General features: G+C 37.0%; 1 protein-coding gene across 2 annotated transcripts in view; it reads right to left on the minus strand.

The window, feature by feature from the left end:
* The window catches only part of LOC124789634 (CCR4-NOT transcription complex subunit 9), a 67,892-nt gene extending 59,135 nt beyond the window's left edge, over window positions 1-8,757 (minus strand). For both annotated transcript variants that reach the window (XM_047257061.1, XM_047257060.1), the window contains exons 1-2: window positions 8,608-8,757; window positions 7,121-7,245 (exon numbers count right to left, since the gene is read on the minus strand). In XM_047257061.1, the coding sequence (XP_047113017.1) occupies window positions 7,121-7,245; window positions 8,608-8,610 (128 nt within the window). In that variant the 5' untranslated portion in view covers window positions 8,611-8,757. The remainder of the gene's footprint in view (window positions 1-7,120; window positions 7,246-8,607) is intronic.
* Between the last annotated feature and the right edge of the window lie 12,727 nt (window positions 8,758-21,484).

A 21,484-nucleotide genomic window follows, 5' to 3' on the forward strand; every position in this document is an offset into this window, starting at 1 on the left:
TGGTTCAGAGTACCCTACACCATTAAACTGTATATAAACTTACAAATTACATAAGTCTAAGGTACACAGGAACTGTAGTGCAGCTACAGAACAGACTGTTTAATAATAGTCACTTAAAATACCTTGTTTCAGAACACAGTCTGAAAGTACTAAATCTATAGCAAAAATGACCAAAAATATTTCATCCACACTAAGTGCCTGTTGTGGACCTGAAATTAACTTTTTAGTCAAAGGCAAGTTGTGAATGTCTGGTGCACATGTGTCTGATCAACGATAAGGGATACCAGCAAATGTGGGACAGAAGAAATACCATTTTGTCTCCCAGAAGACAAGAGATGCTTATCAGTCTTCACAAAGGGTTGGTACAAGGATGTCTGTCATCACTGTAATCAATTTATGGTTAGCATCTCTGACTTTTTTATGTATGAGGGCCTCAATGACTGTAGCCTGTATAACTATGAACTAGCTATGATCTCACAAATCTATATGAAATTAGAGCTGAAAAATTATTCACTCTCCACGAGTTGTACCACAGACACTTTGATATAGTCAATGTTTTGACGACTCTAGTTTTCGGTTTAAGTCAATTGTTGAAACCCATGTAGCAGTAATGAGCTCTATCCAGGCTGGCATTGCTGGTAATCTACAAAAAACATTTCTTCAATGTCTTCAGGTGTGATAATCACTCTCCACTTCCTCATTCCAATGCCACTGCCAGCCTGTTATATTTGCCCCATACCCTCCTGATGAGCTCTGACAATTTTGTTCAGTTAGTGAATAAGTGGAAGAATCCAGAAACATTCACCCATAGTACTGCTTGTTCTATTTAATAACTCATTATGTCTTAATCCAAGCAACTGTAATTGCTGTGAACATCACCGCAGCTGGTCAGAGTGGAATGCTGCACTGCTGCAACCAGATTGCAAAGGAGCACTCTTAGTTCCATCAATACGAAGACTGTACTGTATAACCATGTGAAGGCTTTGGGGTGATCTGATAAAACAATGAACATGACCTGGCAGCATTCAGAAATATCAAGTATGCAATTGAGAGTATAATCTTAATACAGTTCAGTTGACAATCTTTGCAGTTTCTTATCAGAGATGGCTCTGCCTTGCAGGTGGACCAGACTGGAAAGAATCACTTAGGTGAAGATCATTGGAAAATATCAACCATTCACAATTCAGAACGATAGCAGTGCAAAATAAGATTATGGCAACAACATTGACTTCTAGTGGTGTTGGTGTGCATCTCATACCAAGTACTGATCACATATAGATCCTGAAGTGGCACAAGGCTCAAGCCAAATCCTCCAGAAGCAATATTATTTTGACTCTGTGGATTTTTCATACATAAAGCATGTCTCAATCTACAACATACTTATCTAACAGAAAACATTAAATATATTTTTAAATCATGATCATCTGAATTTTTGTTGTGATCTTCACTTTATCGCTAAACCAAAATTCAAGTAAAGGGGATTTATAAAAAGCTGCATACGGACCATTCACAAACTGGCCCCAAGTGTTAAGTGCAGGTAAAATAACAGAAAGTACATTAATTGAGATGTTGTACACAATATCACCCAGTGATACACTGTTCTAAGTATCTCCTAAATATCAATTTCCAAATAGCAGCAATTTTATGAAAACAGTGGACAGTAGCAGATAAAAAAGAAAGTTGCCATAGAAGTTGAAATGCATCGTGGAGAGAAATATAATAGAATATTTTCAACCCAGAAGTCATCATCATAGCCAGCATGAACACACGTACACTAATAAATAAGTGCTATGTCACTGAAATTATAAAAGAGTATGGTTTGGGTGAAAAGACCAAAAAAAGGTCGTTTTTGGTGTTCAGAGAAGGGCCCAATAGCTAAGAAGAACAAGATAATCAGAAATAATAGTCCAGGAGTTAAAAGGGAGAAGGTTGGGATAAGTAACAGAAGTCTGGTGTTTCTGAGAAACCAAATGGTAGGACACACAGTACCTTCACTGTGGTATCTCTCTATGGCTTGATACCTTTCCCTACATACTTTTATTGACAGACCTATCTCGCTATCCTCAGCCCGATATTTGTGAAATATCATTTTATGACTAACACTTCATCTCCTATTGCAGAAGAAATCCTCAAAGTTTATAGATGTGGAGTTAGTCAATTCTCCAGTGTTAAGTTCTTCAGCTATCCAAAACTGTCAAACTGTCTATTCATAACCATGTACTGATTGAGTACAGAGAAGTCAATGAGAATTAAGAAATGCAGGATTGACATCAGAGTTGTGGGCCCCAAGGCTAAATAAAGCTAAGTGCACCATCTCGTGTAATATGAAAACTTTCTAACACAAGTCAGCTTAATTCTGTGATCTTTGGCAAATCTCAGATGACATCACAAAATGACCAATGTATGGTTTTGAATGAAAGGCCTGGCAGTTTCCAATAGCTGTGATGATGAATCTATTAACTACATCTACTCTAAGGATGTTTCCTGCAGTAGGAGACGTTATGTCAGGCACAAAATTATACCTTAGATCACAGTCTAAACCAGAGAAAACTCATGTCACCAACTGTACAAAAGGTAGTCATGGACATCTATAGGGGAGAAACAGAAGTTTTATGGGTCATCACCATACTTAAATTCCCTTATAAGTTCTAAAAATAAAGAGATAAACAATTTTAAGATAAAATTCAATCACCCTTTTCCCTGTGATACAATAGGTTTCTCAAGAAACAAAACTATTTTTCAACTACTGTCCTCTTCTCCAATTTCTACAGTGAACTCACTCGCTGAATTCCACTATCTTTCTTCACAAAACAGACGCAAGACTCAATAACTAGATAATACACTATCTGCAAACTATTTCTTACAAACTTGGCTCCCTAAATCAGAAGCAGTACAAAGTGAAATACTTCACACTGCTATGTTTCATATTCAGCCACTACCACCCTTAGTAGTTAATACAATACTATAGTCAGTAGAACTCTAGTAGCCATCAGTGAATGTATCATTTTCATTAACTGATTGTGATTTGTATCAATAAATATTACTGTATATCTCAATAAAGCACTATCAATTTTGAATACATGAAATATTTAATTATTAATTGTGTTTGCATTCACTACTTTCATGGGTGCTTGGTATAACACACAGGTACATTGGCAACACTTCATGAGGAAGGAACAACTTTCTCTGACTGAATTACTCCTGTTTGAGTCCATGTACTCAGCTGGAGCTTACTTCTTACTCTCACTGCATCCCCACTTTGTTTCCGCATTACAACAACTGCAATGGTTTCTCTGTCCCCCAACACACATTATATATCCTCCACTGCTAGTGCTGCCACCAGCAGTCTGCACGTGGTTATTGCCCATTGATGTGACACAAAAGTGCAACACACTTTATATGCTACAACTAGCCGTCTGTGAGCAGTTACTGCATACCGGTGTCCAAAAAAGATGGTCACATTAATGTGACTGGACCATGTGCTTTGAAAAGCTATTGAATTGTGGAAAACTGACCAAGCGACTGGAACGCAAGGATAATATTCCAAACAAAAATTCAAAACCACCCAACATTGATATGACTAAAAGTTATATCAAACAATTAAAATCCAACCAAGTCCCAAAACGAATATGGCCTCACAGCAACAATTCTTAAAGCTGGAGGAGTGCTAGGTATCACAATTATGAAAGAAATACTACGTTAAGATCTAGGGAAAGGAAAGTTTACATTAACTGTCCCACTTCATAGAAAGGGAACAAAATAGATAACAATAACTACAAAGGAACTTCATTATTGCCCTTAAAATACAAAATCTTGTCAAAAGCTCTTATAAACATATTAAGTCTACAATAAGATTTAACAAACTGGAGAGTATCTCGCTGGATTTAGGAGAAACACATCCTGTCCAGTGCAAATTCTAAACCTTAAACAAATTCTCTAGTGTTTTAAAATACCAAATAAAAAAATAATGCTAATATCTGTTGATTTTAAAAAGGAATACGATTCAAGAGACAGAGACTCCCTCCTCAAAACCCTGGAGGAGTTTGCAGTAGATATGGAAACTCTGGAAATAACTACACAAACTCTCACAAACAAAGTACCTGAAGTTAAATTTCTTGAAACAACTAGTCCCTTCCAAATTTTATCAGGAGTCACATAGAAGGCACTTTGTGACAACTGTTATTCAACTGTGGGATGGAAAAAGTTAAGAGAATAGAAAACAGACTAAGAGAAACAAAAGTTAATAACGACATAATGTTTGGTAGATCAATGAAAGAAACAGCCAAGAAGTCAGGTCTATAAATATCTTTTAAGAAAACAGAATACATGACCAATGAAAGCAGCTAACCAAGAATTTTAAAAATCAAGTACAGCAACATCAAAAAAACAGTAAACTTTAAATATCTGAGTGAAAATATAAACAAAAGGTGAAAAAGCAGTAATTAAAATCAGGACTGAAAAAAGGAAGAGTAAACAAAAGTGAAAACTCTACACAATACAAAATGTTTTTCTGAAAATGTAAAATTAAGGCATAATTATACAGTTGTAAAACCATAAATACTCAATGGGTCAGAAACAGTCCTTTTATCCAAGTGAAAAAGAGCATCATAAGATTTGCAGAAGATAGAAGTATCCTGGAAAAAATATTAGGTCCACTCAAGAAATAAGATGGAAATTAGGTTTAGAGACCTAATGAGGAAATATACTCATTCTGCACTAAAATGACAAAGGAAATCGGGAAAAGAAGTGTTACACTCTATGGCATTGAGAAAGAACCAATAATGTGGAGACAGGATCTGATTGCTGGTGACACTTCGACCCATTTCTCGGACACATGCTGTCGAAGAGTAATGAATGCTGGCATTCTGAAAATCCTCATTAGTTACATCAAGAGAGTGAAACAGGGTCATATGATGCTGACGTATTGTGTGCAGTTAGTGTAACATCAGTTACTGGATCGATCTTTTTGCACCTAACTACAACTTATGATGGGTTTATTAACAATATCTTGCAACAATTTCTTTAGAGAATGAACAGTTAACAAAAGACCTATGGATATATCATGGAGGACAATGTAAGAAGGGACACATCACAAATGCAAGTATGATACTATTATGCAGTTATTTCTTTTCATCGGAAACACCTCGCAGTACTGTGTTACTAGGGAAGTTCCTACAATCGAAAACATCTCGTAATACTGCCATACACGCATTGGTGGTGTGTGCTTTTACATTGTAATGCAGTCAACCACCACAGTTCTTTTTGTTAATTGTCATTCTCTGAGAAAATGGTTGCAGTAAATTGTTCACAAAGAAGTTGTTAGGTGTAAAAGATCGGTCCAGTACCTGGTGTTGCACTAATTGCACACCAGAAGCCACCATCACACTCTCCTGTTTCACACTCTTGATGTAACTAATGAAGATTTTCAGAACACCCATGTTCATTCTTCTTTGAGAGCATGTTGACATACCGAGAAAAAAAAGGATCTTTCAGGATCAAAATCTCCATCTTGGACAGTCAGTTGCAGTACGAAAGTTGTGCAACAATGTGGGAATTGGTCAGTCTATGCACTACCAGCATTTTTAAGTTTTCAGTCAAGTGTTTGTGTATATCTGTGAGCAGCTAAATCTAATATGCCACCTGCTAGTGTCCGAGGAAAAAGCCAAAGCACCAGTGGTGATCGGAACCTTCCTCCCCATCACTGGTCCTCTTGCATCACCTGTGAAACACCCTGTACTTGTTATGTGACATTCACGGCAGAATGCATGTTTCTCATGGCACTGCTTGAAAACTGCAAATTAGCTTTTGTGGTGCATTGGCAAAAGCAGAGAGTTCACATGTGACACTGAATGCTGTTACTGAAGAAACCAAGCTTCAAAACACAAAGTCCCAACTAACAAGAAATTTTAATCAGACTATACATTTGTTTAACAAGAACCGCGGCGAATCTTACTCATTATGGCCAGATGGGGTTTGAACCCTAATCTTCTTAACAACTGTGGCACATCATTTGGCAACTACTTTGGCCTGTACATTACAAATCTGGAATATTACCAACTCTTTGTGCACCACTACTCCTTTCTACCTCTGCATTAAGTGATCTCTTATTTGTGAACCCTACCCACATCACTTTGATCTCCCTTCAACTATCATTAAAATTTTTTGAGCTATAACCCTTTTCAGTGAGAAAGTCTTATGCAATGACTGTGTAGCTTCTATCATCTAACTAAGCACTACACTAGGCTTTAAAATGAAATTTTGACCTGATAGTTTCCACCTCATCTGGTCTCATCATTCATGAAGCTGCTGAACTTTTCTTTGCTTACAGGTTACTCAACAGTGGTCATCTTATAATTTTATCACTGAAGTGGCTGTATGTTTTATTGACACAGAACTTCATACCAAAACGTCACTACGATTTGCTGAGTAGCATGTACTTCATAACACTTGTGCTACACAGACTGGGAACCTACAGCAAAAAAATAAAGCACCTCCTAATCTGGCTTGGTCTTGTCAAGGGAGGAATGACACTACCAGCAATACTGTACTAATTATTAAAGTATGAACTGTGTTACATGACTCCCTTTTCATTTCATTCTGTATAATCTGCAGCAACTGAAATGGGCTTCCACAATATTTCCATTTCACTCTTGTGCTGGGTGACTGGCACAGCCAAAAGAAAGGATTAAGTCACAATTTGATAGCTTGTCCATATCAAATTCATATTTCATGCAGAATGTTCACATCTGTACAAAACAATATATAAATACTTTGGATGACTAGGTAACACTTGTTTCTAACAGTATTAACGTCTATTTGCAAGTCGCCACAACTTTTAGAAGTACTTGTACCACATTCATTCATAGCAACCTCCATGGAGCAACATGTTCTTAATTATACAGTCCAGTTAAGTCATCTGCATTACCTCTTATTTTTATTTCTTTAATGACAATAAAAAATAAAGACAAAGTACACAAACTCAGCCCAGCTCCTGTAGAAAATGAAATATGTGCTAAATTATGTCATCCAAACATAAATAGGGCCTATTCACAATAAATATGACTATGATAATACAGATGCATTAACATATTCACAAAATAAATATCTGTAAATAAGGTACCTCAGTTCCAATAGAGCATTTTCCCTCAGCTCTGGATTTGAAAGCTCTACGATCCATTGGTAAATTTTCTCTCTGTCAACACCACTCTGAAGTGTAGCTGGACTCTGCTGTGAGCTCATCTGAACCTGAGGTTAAAAGAAATGAAACAAAATTAGGCCTATAGAGATATCACAAAAAGTGAGTTGCATTGTGCACTATCACATAAATTTAACTGACAGGTACATACATTAATGCATAACAACAAACAACTCTTCTTTTACAGTGTAAGGTAAGTACAATTAGAAACAATAAACATGTCAATCTTCACTAATCTGTTTCTGATCTCAAGTTTTGTGTTACATATCTGTTCCAACAGTATACCAGAACACTACAAGAATTGATTCACACTTATAAAACAATAATGAATACCTGTTTCGAAAATATATTGCTTAGTCAATGAAAGCAATATTTATCCGGAAAATGAGATTTTGTGTGGATATCAGACACTTTATAACACAACCTTGTATATTGTGCTCTACTCGATATCACTACAAAAAGTGATCAAATTTTGAAAAATTAGTCTCTTTCTAACAAATCACATCTGGTAACATTAATTCAATTTAAAAACACAAAACGATGAACCTTGTGAGTTAAACAAATTGAGTCACAGAAGGAGTGTACATAGATTAAGTAAAATACTGTGGGTGAGAACCAAAGGGATGTGACTTTTGAAAACTACCCGAGGTCAGGCTGAAACTGGTACCAAGTGAACAATGCAGCAGAGGTCTACAAAACAATCACTGCACACAATAAAGGAATAGAATGTTTCAGCTGATGAAAAGTTCATTTCTTAGGCATGTACATCGCACAAGAGTTAAAGTAGGTCTTTTGTTACAACCAACACGTAGCTGAGAAGCTTTCTCACAACGTAAAAACAGTTACTATTTTACAAAGTATTTAAAAGTTGCAGAGTTATATGCAGCACATGCAGAAAATTCACACAAGTATACTAATATCCTTCCAGAATGTGTGTGTGCCAAACCAGAGTCTCAAAAGAAAACGTTTCCTACAGCCATATGACATGGATACGTAACCATGATTAATACGTAGTCTGTAGCTATGAAGAATTCCACCGGAACCTTTATTTGTGTATAATTCCTTCAATTTATCTCTTTTACTATCTCATAGAAATTTCTAAACGCCGCTGTGCACTGTTTTATTTCAAATTGCACTACCGCTAATATGTAACCTTGCGCGCTATAGACGTCTAATTTTTTAGTATTAGATGTATTCCGTCTTTACCATCCTATCACCTTCGCCGACGTAATTCTTACAGAGGAACCAAGTGTTTATTATTAGATAAAACTGTTTCATGTGCGTAAGGTAACAGAAACGAGCACACAGGCATACTTTAAACACACCCAAACCAGGACCACAAAATGAAATACGAATATCTTAATATTGGACAGGAAATCTTGAGGCAGTTCGTCCATTAGAGGTAAACATACCATTTATGAAACTGCTTCACACAACAGACGCTTTACACCTACACTAAACAAATCACCGTATGTCATGAACTTTCAGCCGGTACACAAATCACAATGTCAGAGATATTACTACGTGAAGTGTCCTGTAGTGGTGGGCAGGAAATCGCGTATCTGTTAGAAATCACAGTGACTGAGAAGCCACAGATATCACAGTAGCAACTTTACAAAATCTAACTGCGATTTCAGTCACAGTTAGCAGTCGCAAGTAGTATTTCACATTCAAAGACGTGAGCCATCTATTGGTCGAATTTAGCACTGCTTTCTGCGATTTCAGTGACAAGTCGCAACTAAGAGTCGCAAGTAGCAACTAAAAAGCGCGGTTAACAGTGGCATCTGTTGGCCAAAGTTCGTACTACGTCCATCTCTGCGGTACGCTATGGAGTCCAACTGCGATTTCCGTGACAAGTCGCAACTAAGAGTCGCAAGTAGCAACTAGAAAGCGCGGTTAACAGTGCCATCTGTTGGCCAAAGTTCGTACTACGTCCATCTCTGCGATACGGTATCGAGTAGTGATGGGCTAAATTGCGATTTTCCGATATCAGTGATTTCTGTGAATGCTACTTTTAAATAGCTGTTATTCTTAACTGTGATTTATCGCAGTGAAGGAAGCCAGGTCTTGTATCCCTCCGCGCTCTACCACTGCTACCAGACCAACCAGTCACAAAAAAAGTCAGGGGATTGAGATTTCTGATGGCACTACTCAGTTTTTAAAATTAATCATTAAATGGTGGACAGCTTCTAATATACAGCATCCCACGAAAGGCAAATACACATCAGACGATAATTCTAGCCCAATCACTGGACCTACTGACTCCGAACTTCTGTTTCTTGAAAATTTGAAAACGTATCTTGACATCTAGCATGCATTGCCTACTCATGGAAAATTAACCAATGAAACATATACTGCTTCTCTCACACACTTGCAACAACAGTTCAGTTATGCAGATACATTTTAACACTTGCAACTGGTCCTACATTCTTACAGCAAAATTACACCCTGATGCTTTAGAATTGGAGATTATAGAAGAAGAAGTGGCTGCACATGCAATGTTTCAGTCGAGCAAATCTTGGAATCTGAGAGGAAACTCAAAGTAATAAGTCTACTAAAGCTCAGATCTACTAAACATGGTGAATTTACATTAAATGATTTTGCAGCAAAAGCAAATTACAATATAAAACACCAAATGAATGAAAATTTAGATAAATTAGAACCTGCTCTAGACGAATTATCAAACGTTCCCATGATGGATGAAGATTTGAAAGTCTCAGTTTGTATTGCTAGCTACACCAGCAAGACAGTGCTTGAAAAGCTGCGAAAAGCTGGAAAATGTTCAGGTTGTGAAGAAATGTTACAGACAGAGGATGAAATTTTATTGCAGTGTGAAACTAAAGAACTCTTTTCCTATTTCAACCAACTGAATCGTGGGGGCTGATGTGTCTTTCTTCTATAATGAGTTCCGTGTGTTGTAATCTATATAAACTTTTTCAAGTTCTGATTAGCAGTACATATGAATCAGATTTTCTCAAACTTGAAAATCAAAGCGATGCACTACTTGCCTTAGGAACTGAATTGTGTGAAAATCCCGATAGTAACCTCAGTGATGTGTGCAAATGTGGCATTCCTTTAAAGACAATAATCAAGAAATGTATTAAAGTGCTTTCAAATATTTTTATTAATAATTACACAAAACTCTTGAATGAAAAGTGTGTTTCATAGGAAATTGCTCGAACAATAGTAAAACAAAAAAGAGGAACTCATGAAGACATTGCAGCAAAAACAACAAAATGCAAAGTGGCCAAGCTGAGCAGCAAATAAATCCAACAGGTACTCAAAATCGAACCACTTCTATCATATTACATAATGAAAGTGACTAGAATTAACTGCATATTGTTTAATACAATTTTGTGCTTTAGTTAAATGCTTCACTTATTATTGCTACGTAGCTTCTATTTTGCAAATTATTATGAGAGTCCAAATATGCCATTTAATGTGTTGTGTAGTAGTTGTTTGGATTTGATTTTGAGTTGCATCTCCAAATTTTACTTCGTCATAGTACTTATTAGGTTCTTTGTGACTTTCGTTACAACTTTTTATTTAAGTTTGAATATAGAAAACTACCTAACAATACGACATTTCTTACGCAATTTAGAATCTACTTTCCATTTATGAAGTTTGTATATAATTCGTATTAGAGTACCGCTGAAATACTTGGTCTAAGACTACCGCCATCTTGGTTTCTGTCTTTTGGTCTTGCACTGCTACTTCTGCGATTTCTGCAACTTAACACTACATGAAAAAGTTACACTTGTTCACACAGAAAATTGCATCTCAACAAAACTCTCATTAGTATGTTTTCGATTTAGTCTTCTGTTGGCTTTACTTTTGTATTAAAGAACTGTGAAAATATTAATAGGTAATTAATATGTGGGTAACTATACAGTACCGTAATAGTTCGTGTACAGAAAACGAATTCTAATGTATTGTTATGTTCACAGGTACCCGAACTACATTTCAGTCATTCAGTAAAGTGATAATTCAAAATAGCATTTTCAACAGATCTGGAGAAATTTCCTCTGCATCTTTAGACTGTCTTCGTCAGACGAGAGATTAGTTTCTAAGTGTTTGCTGAACTTAATTACTTAAATGAGATCGTTCTTGCAAATTTGAAACATGCCCCATTGAGTGGCCTTCATTACAGCAAATGTTAGTAATACTACTCTGTCATTTACATTGCTTGTAATTAGTGACAGCAAGAATGTTTAATGATCATTGTGATTTTGCAGAGGCAGTTCAGACTCTGATTACTGGTTGCTGTACGTATCTATCCACATCAAGGCTCTTGAGAGAGAATGGTGAAGATTCAAGACAGCTCTCAGAGGATTTGCAGTTTAAAAGTGCCATAATTATGAAATAAGTGTGCAGAATGAGTGACTGAACTGTGTTTAACTGAAGTTGTTATGCGATTTTAAAGGAATAATAAATGTTAAATACAGAGCGAATAATGAAAATCTCATTTTCCGCATGTTAATCCGTCCTATACCTGTAAATTTTCCGCCATTTAATGATTAGTAAACACTTGTTGGAGAGTGACATGCCGCCCTCCCCCCGTTTCCCCACAACCTTGCTATGACACTGACCTGTAACATAGCCTGAGGTCTAGAGTTTGCATTTTGAGTCTTTTGATATGAAAATGGGAAGTACAGATGTTATAGTTACGTTAGGAATAGTTTACGTGCAGTACTTGAAGGTAACCCAGGAAAAGCTTACTTATGCAGCCGGCTGTAGTGTCGACAAAAAGTTCTTGTGTGTGTAGTTGCCATGTAAAAAACCAGGTGTAAAAGTTTTCTGCCGAGTCTTGAACTGTGTCGGAACAAAAGTGAGGCATTCATGTGACTCAATACTACTGTTTTCTTTTCATTACATTTATACAGATGTGTGAGTTCTGCTGTGTTAACTTTGCAAAGTCCTGTAGGCATGTGGAGTATTAACCACAACTGTCATATTGGAAGCAGAATCGAACATATTTTTTAGGTTACTTGTCTCTAAATGATGTTTTCAGGAGAAAAAGGGAATGTTGCTTGTTATTGATATAATACATTCAGAGTCACAGCTGTGTTTGACCAACCATAACTAGTGCTGAATGTGCATGTCATCACACACACAGTACATCGATCTCGTGAGGCACAAGGGTCTTGTAACGAAGTACGAAAGTCGGTCAACAGATGGCACTAGGAAAACGATGTTAACTGCGCATTTAGTTGCTACTTGACTACTTGCGACTTCGAGTTGCGATTTGTCACAGAAATCGCTGTTGGACTAATAGCGAATCGCAGAGAAAGAGCGTAGTACAAACTTTGGCCAACATATGGCACTGTTAACTGTACTTTTTAGTTGCTACTTGCGACTTCTAGCCGCGAGTTGTCACTGAAATCACAGAAAGTAGTACGAAATTCGGCCAACAGATGGCTCGCGGCGTTGAATGTGAAATGCTGCTTCCTACTGCTAATTGTGACTGAAATCGCAGTTAGATTCTGTAAAGTTGTTATTGTGATATCAGTGGCTTCTCAATCACTGTGACTTCTAACAGATGCGCGATTTGCTGCCTCAGTGCCTACCACTAGTTACAAGTGACGTATAGAAAATACTGTGATTCAATTGTAATCTGTTGTTACAACACATTAAACAATCGAAACTCCGATGGCTGTACGTTAAGGCGTGGGCTCATGACAGATTTTGTTTGGTTTCATTTTAAGAATTTGGTACTTTTAATAACATACCACATATTTTTAATTACCAATGAAAAGTATGGTAATTGGAATTGGGACTGTTAGAAACATCTTTCACACTGTGCAAAGTGTTTTAACACCACATTGAACACACACGAAACAGTGGGAAACTTAGTCTACAGTTTTTACTTAAGTACCGGTATCCAAAATGACTTTTTGTTGTGTTTTTTCACCGTAGTTGAGGATTTTGTTCCATTGACCAAAAGGTGAAGAGAAGCAATTGTATAACCCATTTTGTAAGTCAGAGTGACTAGAAATACTTTCAGTAAATTTGCTGTAGCTTTATTGAGTAAATAAATGAGTTCGAAGAAACAATTTAAAATCATATTTAATGACTGACAGCCAAGCAGGCCTAATGAAAAATCAATAATTAGTAGATTGTTTAACCTCCTCGTTTACTGCTAGAGGAAAAAATCGGTGAAGTAACGACGACAGGAGAAATAAGTAGGCTATGATAGGTCACAAATTATATCTTCATGGCAGATAATTTATTCTTGATATATTGCTGCGATCAGTATTATCATCTGACAGCCAAGACAACCAGAAGATACATTTTGATAAATACTTAGATCTCATCTACAGCAAAGCATCAAGTTTAAAGTGTAGTATTGGGAGGATTAGTATGACTCTGTGCAAAGAAATAACCATCTTCATACATTGAAAAAATGATCTCTTGGCCACTACCTTGAATAAGAGTTCACAGCACTTCTTTGAGTACAAATCCTTCTTCCCTTTTTTCAGTCTTTTCTGTTTGTAGACAGTAAAATTTTGTGTACAGGCAGTCTATGGCAGTCATTTTCTGATATAGTCCAAATAACTGTATCAGCACGAATGCTTTATATACCTATCAATACTTTCGCTGGCTGAGTATCAATATTTGTACGTTTCTTGAAAGGTTTGCAAATTTCACCTTTCTCAAATATCACAACAGTTCTGTAAAGGTATTTTCAATTGATTCAACACTAACTGCCAGTTCTTCGGCTTTCATAATGTAGTTGACAACAAGCAGCATTCTCAAGACTGGATCTCTATCTGTAGGCACAGTACCATCTATTAAGCCAGAAGCATTTTGTTGCTCATATTTTTTGAAGGATGCCTGAAATATTGTTCTTGGTGATGAGTGATTCAAGAAGTTGAGACATTTTTAGCTGCATTGGAGGAGGGATCCAGTGGTGGTGTGCAAACATGCAGTGTACACGGAATTGCTTCTGAGTCTGGTGCATAAATCCTACAAGACATTCTGCTATCCACACAAAATGACACATGTTCAGGAGTGCTTCCTACTGACCTGCCAGCAAGACAAATGTTTCCTCTAGAATATCTCGCTTACCTGGAAGTGGAAAATGAATCATCACGAAACATACTGTGGACAGTCTAAGCCCATTTTCTTCTGTAGAATATGGGCAATAGAAAATGTGCATGCGTATCAACCGGTACCACTTCATTCTGCAAAGGTGACTGTGTGGTGTGGGTTGGCATCATTTATCATAGTGCCATATTTTTTCTATAACATGAGTCACAAGACTTGTAGAGTCTGTTGTGCACCAGCGCCATTCCAGCCCTCCAACAGCGTGGATGTGTTGGTAGAACCATTTTTATGCAAGATGATGCTCCTCCACACACCGCACAACCAGTGAAGCGGCTGCTGCAGAGGCGTTTGGGAAATGCTAGGACTATCACCTGATCATAATCTGTATGACTTCTGGCTGTGGAATTATCTGAAAGATGTTGCATTTAGTGTTCCGATTACAAATGTAGCTAGACTGGAGGTATACATTGCGCAACACATTCTAAATGTAGCCCCCTTAGACACACTGTTCTGTTGTGTAACATGCTGTTTCTCAATTTCGGTTGTGGCAGAAAATGGTGGACAGCATATTGGACATGTCTTGCACCAATCCCATGACAATTAGAAACTGATGTCAGTTTAAAATTTATGCAATTTTAGATGCGAGGACAATTAAAAACTGATGTCATTTTGGTTTTTATATAGTTTTTGGCCTCAAGGCAATTAAAAACTGATTTTTCCCTTCCAAAGCTGTACAGCCTTTCTGAGGTGGATGGACTTAACTATCTTATGGTGCTACAACTCCTGACCACCTAACTTGTGCAGCCACGCAAGGTTAAGGAATGTGTCCGATTCCAGATGATATTGTGTTTACCAGATTTTGGAGAGTTTTGTGTTGTCGGTTTTTTTCGTCGTTTTGTATGGGGGTGGGTGTCTAAATTTGTTTATATTTAGTTTGTCCCCACCCAAAACCCCCAATTTCCCGCGCTTGTCCCGTTAGTGTCATTAGGCTTTTTGTGGAACGTGTGTGTGTGTGTGTGTGTGTGTGTGTGTGTGTGTGTGTGTGTGTGTGTGTGTTGGTTTTTTTTACGTATTTTCGTCTTTATAATGTGTACATAACGACTTTATATGCGCCATATTGGAATCGTGGTTTATGATCGTTTCCGCCATATTTGTGACGTCATGGGTCAAAGCAGATGGGTGGGATCGGACGCTTCCGTATTTCCGCCACGCACATTGAACAGTGTGGATAGTGTAATTTGCAACTCAAGCCATAGCTCTCGAATTGCGGTTCATGTTATTTGCACCCAACTCCATTTATGTTATGACACTTTCAGCACCATCTATTGGAAAAAAGTTCGTTCTTATTTTTTTTTAATTACATGACATTTCCCTATTTGTCAATAATATGCTGTTCAAATCTGACATCATTCTGAGCAGAAGTTCTTTTTCTATGGCGTTTTAAAACTGAGACTTTAACTTTACTCACTCTACATATTCCTACGTTCCTCAATTAATACTGTTTATTGAAACTATTAAAGTAGGCTTTTTGGCATAGTTTGGGTCTATATTCAAGAATATGTTGTTCAGGTTTTTCAGCATCTCAGTAACACTGTCCGATGGATCAGACATTTGACCATCTGTGGTACCCTTCTTTGTATACATTCAGTATACCGTGTTAACCGTATTTAATACTGGCAACATAAAAGGAAAAGCTGTCATTAACTTATATGTTAGTTTGAACACTATAGTGCTTTACCAGGTATTGTAGTCGCCTTCTGCCAACCTTTAACTAGCTTGGGGGTCTATGAATTGCAAACCACAGGAAGCTTAGCATTTATCACATAACAAATACTGTCAGTGGTGAAAGAAGTGAAAAGTACTAGATAAAAATCTTAGGATATACTAGGAATCAAACCAAAGGCTGTAGAGTCTGTAATCTACCACTTTACCACTGAGCCACATTAAATAACATACACGTCAGCAATATTCTAGAATATGTCACATAGTAAACAAACTCCGTTATAGACATATTGCATTTTTCCAGTAACCCAACAATGAACTTGTGGGAAATTCCTTTCTCTTTAACCTTGTGCTTGAGTTCCGATGGCACACTAGAACGAATGGTGGTCAGTGAAAGACAAAGTGAACAGGATATGGAAACTACTCTTGATTTTTCGGTTGCTTTATTAGAACAGGACACAATTGCACAAGAATTAACATGGGACATTAACACAACAAAATCACTTAGCAATTAAAATGGACACAGTGTGAATAATTCCCATAGCACACAGTAGCCTTAAAGAACTAAAGCTTCCAGTTAGTGGCTAGTAATGAATTGTAAATGTCAAAAATTATACACAGCTGTTCCATACCTAGTAAATACCAGTAAAGCAAACTTGCAGGCATGCATATGGTAGACTACACAATCAGGCGACACACAGCACACTATCCATTGTGACACAGTAATTATTAAAAATTACTTGATGTGGAAGAAGCCCACTAACCCTCTGAAATGGCCAGGCACAGCATGGAAAACGTCAATCTAAAGCTGTTCTGTATGAAAAAAATTCTAATGCTCTTCCACTTGTACTCAGGGAGTTTTTTTTGCAGATGTTTGCAAACACTCTTCAGCCAAAGCATTTGATACAGAATCACCATCGGCATCTTCCCTGCAACTGCACATGTCCATGATATCATCACTGTACCTCGTAGCAAGTCCCATTTTCACATCCACACAGCACAAAAGACACACACTATATCACTAACTTACTCAAGCAAGTACGTCAATCGTTTGGTGTTGGTGCAGGGAGCGGTGGCCAGGGAGCTCTTTTGTTACATGCTTCTCTCCAGAAAATACCTGGGGCTGCCAGAAGGCAGCACATGGTGGATAGAGAGTCCATTACTTCAGTGTGCTTTGCTTGTGGCTGATCCGTCTCATCTGCTGTTGTCATCTGTTGAAGCAGACAGGTGGCAAGTACATCTGTACTGTAACACATTGTCACAAACTGCAATTAACCAACTGTTATGCCTCCAATTGGGTCTATATGAGCACTACATTTCATATCCCTACAAATTGTTCCACACAGATAACTGTATGTGCTGTTACCAACTATGACTCATGGATATTGTAGTTGCAGGATACTACAATTTAGCATTAATGAAGACCACAATTTTACATTTTTGGACTTTTGAAGCAATATGTCAAATTATGCATCACTTTCAAATCTTATCAAGATATCATTAAATATGTCTGCAGTTTTTTGATGACAGTAATTCTTTATAGGTAATGACATCAATTCTGAGGTTACTATTAATATTAGTTGACAGGTCATTACTATGCAGCTTGAACAACAAGGATCCTGAAACATTTCCCTGGAGCTCATCTGGAGTTACTTCTACATCGATCAATAACTCTCCTTCAAAGATAACATGCTGCATCCTCTGTACCAAGAAATCCGCATGTGTGTTACTAACTGCATTTGATATCTCATATAAAAATAATGAGCATTGGTGTCGTACTGAATCAAATGTTTTTCAGAAGTCAAGAAATGTTGTATATAACTGACAGCCTTGATCCATGTCTTTCACAGTATCATGTGAGTTGGGTTTTATATGGTTGCTGTTTCCAAAATCCATGCTTATTGGCTTGCAAGGGCTCATTCTGTTCCAGATATCTCACTATGTTTAAGCTCAGAATATGTTCTAAGATTCTACAACACTTAGTTGTCAAAGATATTAGACAATAGAGTTGTGGATTGCTTCTGCTTGCCTTTCTTCCTAAAAGAATATTTGAAAATGGCGTTCAGCATTTCTGCCATCACTTTGTTACATTACAAACAGTTCCTGTGTCTACCATGGGCATCTGCACACAAAATTTGGCAGCACCATGAACAAACCAGTAATTATCCCAATAAATTGACAGGTGCTTAATCTCTTCCAGTGATGATAGTGTGGCTATGGAAGACATATACTAACTAGTTTTAGGTTATATCTGGAGGTGCCTCTGGTGGTCAATAAGAGAATTCAGTTATAAATTTGTGACCAACCTTGATACTGAGTCTTGTCCAAACGATCTTGCATGCAGCATCAAATTCAATATCAGTAGATTTGAGTCTCTTGTCTACTACAATAGACACACCACCTCCATTTCCCATTAGCCTATCCTATTGATATCCACTAAGCTTTCACTTAAAAATATCACTGCAGGCAATTTCAGGGTTTAGACTGCTTTCTCTGTCGAGTGTTCTGTAGGTGCCATTGTCTTATAGGAACATCTCAGTTCATTTAGCAGTTGATCACTAGGATTTAAATTGTCTCATCCATGGGGAACATTTATTTGGACATACTAATACTTAGGAATCTACTACAACTGTTATTATGTGGGCTAGATGGAGAATCGCCTAATCTAATAAAAAAAAGACTTCTGTGGATCCCACATACAGTCAGTTACCTGGGTAGCAGCTTCTGATGTGTAGTGGACCCTTGACCCATTCATGGAGGCCCATCAGTTCTCTGGCCTATGGTACAATCTAGAAAGTCACAGCTTAGCTTTTTACAGAGTCTTAGACATCTCAGGTTGAAACCCTCAACTCAGCTCAGGACAAGTCAGTTCCAGAGGCTATGCTGAAGGTCATGAGTTTCATTGAAATTCCTTGAAAGAGGCTGCTTTTTTCAGCCCTCTCAGCTAATTCCTGGAATGATCTGATAACTACTCTGAGGCTTGCTGTCAGGCATTGTTCATTCCAACATGCACCACAATATTCAGTTTATTGCATCCTTTTCCCTCAATGGTTGCTGGAACAGCCTCTTAATGTGTTCAATGAGCCCTCCCCCCCCCCCCCCCACACACACAGACATATGTACACACATATGCTGAGAGCATGTGGTAATTCTATCTGAGAATTTTTGGATGCTTACAACTGTTGTGTGTAATGTATCCTGTAGTGCACTGTGAAGTACAACTGCGTATTCTGTAAACTTTCACACCAATATCTTTTAAGAAAATCATTTGCCTCTTATTGCACTCTAAATACTTATGTGATTAGTGGATTGCTTCAGATTTTTTTTCTGTTCATTGACCTGTTTCTTCTAAATTAGTGTTTTATGATCATAGCATAAACTTAGCTCTTCTCTATACCAATGTCCTCATTTGGGTTTGTCTTAATTTCTGTAAATAAATATAGCTAAATGGAAGGATAGTTCCTTCTCAAGTTAGTGGAATATCTCAACTCTGTTGTTGTCCACCTTAGGTTGTCTTGTCTGATCCTACCATGACATGCTGTCATATCATTACTTCTCAATTCCTCTCTGGTATTGTGGATGTCTTATTGAGTTTGGCAATTTTACTTCCTGGTTCTGATGTGCTTAGGTTTATTTGCATTGGAGGTAAAATCAGTCCTTAACACAGCCAATGGGTTGATGGCTGGGCCATAAGAAAATTTTCTTCTTAATATTTTGGTGCAATCTGTCATTTGAGTAACATTATTTTAATAATCAGTGTTTGAGAGATATAAAGTGACTGCTAGATATTAGTAAATATCACCTTGATCTAAGCAATGAAATTTTGAGATTATGCCTGTTGATTGAAGAATCATCTGACATTAAGTGCTATAGGGAAACATAGAAAGTAGGAACAGTTGATAGGTGAGAGCAGTGATTACTTAACAGCTATTCTGCATGCATCTATAAACTGCCAATCACTATAAAATAAGTGACAGATGATAGTTTCCTTACATTTTTGCTATGGTTTATTTTCCTATAATTCACAAGTCGATTGTGGGAATAAATAGTACTCGTTTTTGTTTGTGTAGTTTTATTATTATTGTTATTACATGATTAATTAATACAAAGACCAATTAATAACAATATTTAGCTGTGTTCCTGTACATTTTGCCAAGCCTTAAGGACATCCTCCTTACATACGCCACATTGCTCCATTGTTTTGTTGATGTGCTCATTCCAAGACATTGTGGTCTGTCAACTTTATGACTGCCAGCTGATTTCCATTCAAAACTTTTAATGGGCCAGCAATGACCTTGCATTTTTTACAAATGCCCATCCACTTTAATGACTGTATTCCAGTTCTATACCTGTCTCGTTTGCTCACATTTTAGCTCTTACTTCATAACTATTTGCTGTTAGTAAAAGAAAAGAAATAAAAATAAAAAAATCAGTCCTAAGTTGCAGAAAGCTCTTTATTGGCTCCAAAATGACACGTTTCACCTGAGTAGGGCGTCATCTGGTGTTCTGCAAGTACAATAAAAAATGGACATGTAACTAGCTGGGTGTATTTATATTGTGAACTGGTATACTCAAAAGCGAAAACCAAAAACGTAAATATGTAAGACATGTAGAGAAATGTTATTATTACTACCAAAAAGCATTCATCAAATATGCCTAAAATAGCTGGTAAATGAATATGAAAAACACCGTAAGAGGTGATACAAAAATCATGGAGAATAAACTTACAGAGAAATACTTACAAAGTGTAATCAACAGTTTACCTAATGCAATGTGGGTCATCAGTCATAGCAGCACAGAAAAAAGCCATGCTCAAAAATTGTAAATATGGCCCCAGAGCAAATTACTGAAGGCCGATCCACAATCATACAGAGTATAACTAGTATTGATAGAAACAGAAGCAATTGATGGCACTAGTAAAGATAACCATCACTAGGTGGTGTCAAAAGCAGGTATAAAGCCATAAATGTAAATCATTATAGTACAGAGAGAAATTCTCATATGTGAGCTACAAACACATTGTATAGGAAATAAATTGTATGAATGTTATAACAGAATCCTTTCCAGTACCTGAGGCAGACGTTCAAGTATGTGAACATCTTACAATGAAACAGCAAAGATTTAGAAACAGGAAGAATAAATGTGGCAGAGGTGCATAATATAGTAAAGAGAATGGAGAAGCTGACAGACAATAAGAAGATAAAGTAAAAACAATTATGCAGTACAACAACCAAACCTAAAATACCTAAGTGGGAGAGATTATCAGAAAAAAAATTGAAATTTTTGCACACAGTGACTAAAACTAAAAGAGTGCCAAAAATTGTCAAGAGCCTACAACCCAAAACACAGTCAGTTGTAATCCTAAAACTGGGATATACTTCTGCTGTCATAAAGAGGAACTTACAGTATAAAATAAGACAAAACTGCTAACCTCAGCTTCCCTACCGCTTTATTGTATTAGACACCTCTGCCACATTCTTTCTTCCTGTTTCTAAATCTATTCTATTTCATTATAATAAA

This window comes from Schistocerca piceifrons, chromosome 3, assembly GCF_021461385.2.
Source record: "Schistocerca piceifrons isolate TAMUIC-IGC-003096 chromosome 3, iqSchPice1.1, whole genome shotgun sequence".
Taxonomy (NCBI): domain Eukaryota; kingdom Metazoa; phylum Arthropoda; class Insecta; order Orthoptera; family Acrididae; genus Schistocerca; species Schistocerca piceifrons.